The sequence below is a fragment of the Coenobita brevimanus genome, chromosome 31, assembly GCF_032717465.1.
Source record: "Coenobita brevimanus isolate Jiangsu-jjx chromosome 31, ASM3271746v2, whole genome shotgun sequence".
Lineage (NCBI taxonomy): Eukaryota > Metazoa > Arthropoda > Malacostraca > Decapoda > Coenobitidae > Coenobita > Coenobita brevimanus.
Genome location: NC_136984.1, coordinates 312,501 through 320,000, shown reverse-complemented (window position 1 = coordinate 320,000; position 7,500 = coordinate 312,501). Strand labels below are relative to the sequence as shown.

Below are 7,500 nucleotides of genomic sequence, written 5' to 3'. Positions count from 1 at the left end.
TCATCTTTCAATTACACTGAGGACTGAGGTAGGATTGGGAGCATCACTGATTATTCTCTCTCTCTCTCTCTCTCTCTCTCTCTCTCTCTCTCTCTCTCTCTCTCTCTCTCTCAATCTATCTGTCTATCTATCTTATCTATGTCTATCTGTTTATCCATCCGTTTCTATCTGTCTATCTATCTATCTCAGTCTACCTCTCCGTCTACCTGTCTGTATGGTAGGTGGGGACGCTCACCATCCACTCACTCGATGTAGTGCTGCTCTCGGGTACCTGTCGTTGCCTCTCTTCCTTCCCTCTTGCCATCCTTCTTCTTCAGTCTTCTACAGCGTCAAATAATGTTTATAATGGCGGCAATATTTACACACCTTTGTCAGCTACCAGTAAGGCATTTGATACGGTAAATTACTTAGTCGTTTCGTGTACTGATAGACGGAAATGTAAGTCCATTTTATATATGTTATTCAGCGTTAAAAGTGGAACGATGTACACTGAATTCTCTACTGTAACTAACGGTGTCAATCATTCAATCAATTACTTCCTGTGGCACCTCGCGGGATGCATAGGGCCTCGATGAACTCTCTCCACCAATATTTGTCTCTTGCCATCTCGTTCAGGTCCCACCAACACTCCTCTCCTGCTGCTCTTTTCATTGTCCTCAGCCAGGTTTCCCTCGGCCTACCTCTGCCTCTTCTTCCTCTAGCAGTCCACTCTGGCACATCCTACTGCCTTCTTTTCTGTATATGTGCCCCAGCCATTCCCTCGGCCTACCTCTGCCTCTTCTTCCTCTAGCAGTCCACTCTTGGCGTGAAGCAAGGGGAAGTAATATCCCCAGTCCTATTTTGTTATATATGGATGGTTTATTCAAGAGACTTAAGTGATAGTGGTAGTGGCTGTTACATGGGTATTATCTGTGAAGGAGCTTTTGCCTATGCAGATGAATTGACCTTAATGTCACCAAGTATGGCTGGTCTTCATCTATCTATCTATCTATCTATTGCCAGACGCCTCAATCCCGTTTGGGGTGGCCACAAACAAATCGCCTCCAAGTCGCCCTGTCCCCCGCCATCTCACTGCCCTGCTCCCAACTCACACCCCCCTCCCTCATATACCTCTCCACCCCATCCCTCCATCTCATCCTCGGCCTCCCCCTCCCTCTTCCCCCCTCCACCTCACTCACATACACTCTCTTCGTCAGTCTTTCACCCTCCATCCTCTCCACGTAATATCTAAAATTTGCGTTGATTATGCTTCAGAGTATCAAGTCATTTTTCATGCTAAGAAGAGCCAGGTTAGTATTTTTCAATCAACAAATTCATCTACCAAATCCATTTACCTTTATCATTAATAATAAATTAATGTTGTACGGGAGGCCTTACACCTTGGTCATAGACACATCGAATATATATGACTGTGAGGCTGGTAAACGCACGGAGGATGTAAATCGTCAATGTAATTTATTAATGGCTTATTTTAGGTATGCCAGTTCCTATATAATAATTTATCTGTCTCACAAATACTTCACTAGGGCGCTCAGATTATGTCATTACTTGTATCGATGATGTTTGTAAGGCATGACGCGGTGCCATAAGGAAGTTGTGGAGATTACCTTGGACCACACACTGCCATGGTCTGCCCCGCTTTGGGTGTATGGAACCAAAGTGGTGGCATGAAAAAAGAGGCATTGCCTTTGTTGATATGGCTATGAACACCTGTAATATCACCGTAAAGACTATTCCACACATGAACCTCTATGACACCTACTCTATAATGGCTGCGTTAAGTCTATCATTGGTAGTAGTAGTACCGTAGTAGTAGTAGTAGTGGTAGTGACAGCAGTAGGACCAGTGGTAGTAAAGGGGGACCAAGGTAAGAATCACACGCACAGATTTCATCATATTCTTGTTTTATTGAATTGACACAGGAACAGAAATGCAGCATAAGCAATAAACCACATCACACCAGCCTTCCTCTTCAGCCTTCACTTCTGTCCTTATTACTGATCTGAAAAATAATGGAGTTATTATTAGTGGAGGATTGGTGGTTTTATTGTGTGTATGTGTGTGTGTGTGTGTGTGTGTGTGTTTTGATGATAGGTGATGAGTGAAATTACTACTACTACTACTACTACTACTACTACTACTGCTACTACTACTACTACTACTACTGCTACTACTACTACTAGGATACTTTTCACATAGCTCATTGACATACGACAGTACTACGGCTCTACATCCTTTCCATAGCACTTCTTCGTGACTAGCATCATATTCTAGTGTTAATCTATTGTTACAACTCAGCATTCAAGATGGAGAGATGGCAATTTTAGGCCAAGTTAGAGTAAAAAGAGTATAGCACTTCTTCGTGACTAGCACTTCTTTAGGCCAAGTTAGAGTAAAAGGAGGAAAATAACTCGGAATCTACGTGCCTTCGGATATCCGCAAACACCTTTACTTGAGTGATTTATTTTGCACATTACACCTCGAGGAAACGTTAAGGAGAGGATGGAGAGTGAGAGACTGACGAGGAGAGTATGTGAGTGAGGTGGAGGGAGGGGTGAGGGAGGGGGATGCCAAGGATGAGATGGAGGGATGGAGTGGAGAGGTATATGAGAGAGGGGGGTGTGAGCTGGGAGCAGGGCAGTGAAATGGCGGGGGACAGGGCGACATGGAGGCGATTTGTTTGTGGCCACCCCTTACGGGATTAAGGCGTCTGGCAATAGATAGACAAATTGAAACGTCAAGGTGTAAGAAGCAAAATAAATCACTGAGGAAAGGGTGCTACGGAGCCTCCTGTGACCTAGAATATAGCAATTTAATAAGATGCTAGTCACGAAGAAGTGCTATAGAAAACATGGACCGTCTCTCCTTACAACTGAACTACGTGAAGTGAATTGAAAAGGATCGATAATATGAATATCGTTTTTGAGTATTATTATTATTATTATTATTATTATTATTTTGAAGTAAGAGTAAGGGAACTCTACGCCTTTCACTTTAACTTGCCCTAAAATTGCCACCTAAAATGATGCTAGTCACGAAGAAGTGCAATGGAAAGGATGTGGAGCCGTAGTATTGTCTTTTTCGGCCACTGAGCTGCGTGAAATAAGCTGCAAAAGGACGAAAATCTGGGCCAAGTTAAGGTGAAAAGAGTATAGCCAATTTCAAAGAAGCTGAAAAAGCCAGAATCTGCACCATACCCACCATAGCCACTACCATACCCACCACACCCTGCACCATACCCACTACCATACCCACCACACCCTGCACCATAGCCACTACCATACCCACCATACCCTGCACCATAGCCACTACCATACCCAGCATACCCTGCACCATAGCCACTACCATACCCACCATACCCTGCACCATAGCCACTACCATACCCACCATACCCTGCACCATAGCCACTACCATACCCACCATACCCTGCACCATAGCCACTACCATACCCACCATACCCTGCACCATAGCCACTACCATACCCACCACCATAATCACTCACCTCTCATCGCCCGTAGCCATGGTGACCCCCACGATGTCCACCACCATAGCCACCACCATAGCCACCATGACCACGTCCCCCATGGCCACGTCCGCCACCATAGCCGCCACCATGACCCCTACCACGATGGCCTGGGTCTGGCATGGGGGTGGCCAGGGCAGCAGCCAGCATCAGGACCACGCAAAAGATGGAGAAGAACTGAAAGGAAGAATAGGAGGGATTGAATGGAGTGCTACACTACTCTAAGGGTTTTAAAATATCATTAACACATTACATAATAGCTATCTCTATCTATCTATATACCTAGGCTGTTTCCCCCAAGGAAAGGGAGGTAGCCGAGACAGGACGACACACTCCCCATTTACTCATCCATTCAAACGCAATCATTCGCATCTTAGCCCCAAAGGGGAGAACGGACAGATCCTCACCGCACCACACCGCACAAGGGTCAACTGCGCAATGCAATCAGTGACATCCGCAGCAGGGCCCGACAGCAGAACTGGTTTACCCCTGCCACATCATAACAGACCCATCCCCTTACCCGCACGTGACATAATAGCAAGTAACGTATTTATGTAACTGAAAGGAAGAATGGGAGGGATTGAATAGACTAATACACTACTCTAAGGACTCTAATGTATCATAACACATTACATAATAGCTATACTCAGTTTTTTTTTAAAGTGAGGCGAAGATGCACTTGGCAGGTTGGTGATGGCTGAATGCAACATGTCAGAATAACATTTACTAACCCAAATTTTCCCCCTCAGATATATATAGTCAATTAATAATCCTGACGAGTAAAGAGATTATGAAGTACTGTCGCATCCAGCCAATCGTCACCAACCTGTCAAGTGCATCTTCGCCTCGATTTAAAAAAACTGAATATAGTAACGTTTAGAGGTTAGATGATAGTTATGTCTAAGCGAGAAGGCTAGAGGAAAATTAACTTTAGTACATTCTGAGTTAGGAATTCCACACACAGCTAAATGTCACGCTGGATGGACAGACCCCAGGCTCGGCAAGGTTCCACACACCCGTCACTTTACACGAGACACAACCAGTCACACACAGGAGAAATGGGAGAGACAGGGCAGAAGGGGTGTTGGAGAGAAGAGGCACGGCGAGAAGAGGATGGAGCGCACGGGGTTAAATTGCTCTCACCTCTGTACTACTCTTGTGCGATACTATTCCTCACCTCAGTACTACTCTTGAAATATTCCCTTTGAAGACAATAAACTGCGATCAAACCCCAGACTCATCTATATCTTTCTCCCGCCATCTACTACAAATATTACTACTACTACAACGAACATTTTCTGCTTTCGTGAAATTCCTACAAATCATTACACTGTTACAATAGCTCAGCGAAGACTACAGTATATTTACAATTACGATACATTATACTACTACTACTACTAGTGCTGCTGCTGCTACTACTACTACTACTACTAATGATATTATTATTATTATTACTACTACTACTGCTACTGCTACTTCTACTATTCTACTGTTACTGCTACTACTACTATTACTGCTGCTGCTGCTACTACGACTACTACTACTACTACTACTACTATTATTATTACTACTACTACTACTACTACTAATGCTAATACTGCAACTACTATTCTGCTACTACTACTTCTACTACTACTGCTGCTACTACTACTACTGCTACTACTACTATAGCTCCCAGCATCAGGATCACGCAGAACAATAGATTCAACCCCAGAATATGATGCTAGTCACGAAGAAGTGCTATGGAAGGGAGAGCCATAGCATTGTCTTTTTCTGCCACTGAGCTACGTGAAATAAGCTGCAAAAGGACGAAAATCTGGACCAAGTTGAGGTGAATGGACTAACGCGTGGGAGGGGGTGGCCGAGTCGCTAGAGAGGCGTCCTGCTGTCTTAATGTACCCAGGTTCAGTTCCTGGCTGGGGCAGGGAACAGTTTAAGATTTGAATTTCGTTACAGCATCCTTTCCTGATGTACCAGAAGACCCGCCGATATGTATAAATAATAATAATAATAATAATAATAATAATAACCCCACTAAGACCGCTACACCAGTCCTGTACGAGACAGCCCTAGCATGTATTCAGTATGGACGGTGGGTGTTAGCGCCGAAGTGGTGACATGTGAAGGTGTGCGGTATTGTTTTTGCGTATGGGAAATGACTATCTATACTCTTTTCACCTTAACTTGGCCCAGATATTCGTCCTTTTGAAGCTTATTGCACGTATCTTAGTGACAACTACATTCTTTCCATGGCACTTCTTCGTGACTAGCATCATAATTCACTATTGTGTTGCTGCAGCTTAGTACAGTTATCGAAATGAAGAGATGACAATTTTAGACCAAGTTAAAGTGAAAGGAGTGTAGTATGTTCTGTTATACGTAATAATAATAATAATAATAATAATAATAATAATAATAATAGTAGTAGTAATAGTAGTAGTAGTAATTATAATAATAATAATAATAATAAATAATAATAATAATAATAATAAATAAATAAGTGGTAGGGCGCCTGACTCAAGACCGAAGGATCAAGAGTTCGTGCCCCACCCAGGTAGTCACCCTGCTGGGAAAGGTAGCGCTCTCCCGTCACCTAGCTGGTTGTAGCAGCCGTGGCTCAGTGGGTTAGAGCGCTCTGACAGAAGGGTGGGAGGTTGGAGTCCACCCAAGGGTCACTGGTAGGCATCAGGAAGGGCATCCGGTCATAAAGTGCTACACGCTCCAAACCTAAGTCCTCTACTCAGGGGCAACGCCTTAGCCCTTAACGGAAAAAGGGCACACGGCGTAAAACTCAAATAATAATAATAATAATAATAATAATGATAATAATATTAATGTAAATAGCACGCAGAGAATGCATACCTCCGCCAACGCCTAGACCAGACAACACAGATCGCCACCAAAATTTAACCAACCTTTCCTTGGCCCATGGCCCACATATCCACAAAATATAAACGAAATCCATCAATTACTTTTTGAGAAATCTTGTGAACACCCCCCCAAAAAAAAAAAAAAACTCCTGGATCCTCATATAGATTCGGATTCTCCTCAAAATCTTCTCAACTATTCCTTGGCCAGTGGGCTACCCCTCAAGAAATTTTCATCGAAATTCTATTGTAACTTTTTTAGATATTTTATGGACAAACAGACAGACACAGGTGATCACATAACCTCTGCCCATCATTTTTGGCGAGGTAGTAGCAGTATTAGTATTAGTGGTAGTAGTAGTAGTAATAATGATAATAATAATAATAATAGTAATAATAATCGTACACTTTATCGTTACGTGTTACTAAAAGATTATGCATTTTTAGCGGTGTCTGGAAATCACTGGCCACTGAATGCTGAGGTTTGAAGTTAAAAATCGTATCTAACAATAAAGAGTTTTTAGAACAATATGAGCGCTTTGTTACCAATAAAAGTCGCTGCAAAAATTATTATACTCACAATCTTAGCCATTATAATTGAGGTTTGAAATATTACTGCTTTCCATTCAAGCATCTCTGCTATTTAAACCCGCCGGGGGGGAAATGGCGCTTTCTGGCAACTCTCGCGCGCGGATCAAAACATTAGGTTGAACGTCAAACACTTCAGCAATTTCCCGCGCATTATTCTTCTTTTCCAATCTCATTTCAACAATGGAACTGGAACGGAGAGCAAATTTGGGTCTGGGAAATCCATGGGGCACAATAGTAAATGATAGACAGAAAAGATGGCGTCATGATTTATTATTAGTAGCAGTATTATTATTGTTTTTTAGAGCAAGCAGGGGCAACGAACCAGAACATTGTTATTTCATTTAATGGCGAGTTTTTTTGTATTTATATTTTATTCACATTTACCTTGCTTAGAGAGAGAGAGAGAGAGAGAGAGAGAGAGAGAGAGAGAGAGAGAGAGATGCTTCTTTTACTCAAAATGTGAATACTCTTTACATATTCAGATATTTAATTGTCATATAATTCTTATATACATCTCAG

The 7,500-nt window shown here is 42.6% G+C and overlaps 1 protein-coding gene across 1 annotated transcript in view; it reads right to left on the bottom strand.

The window, feature by feature from the left end:
• Positions 1-6,982, bottom strand: part of LOC145395395 (uncharacterized) — a 13,877-nt gene extending 6,895 nt beyond the window's left edge. Inside the window, exons 1-2 of the mRNA XM_080269000.1 lie at positions 6,971-6,982; positions 3,538-3,700 (exon numbers count right to left, since the gene is read on the bottom strand). Coding sequence (XP_080125126.1) covers positions 3,538-3,700; positions 6,971-6,982 — 175 coding nt within the window. The remainder of the gene's footprint in view (positions 1-3,537; positions 3,701-6,970) is intronic.
• Between the last annotated feature and the right edge of the window lie 518 nt (positions 6,983-7,500).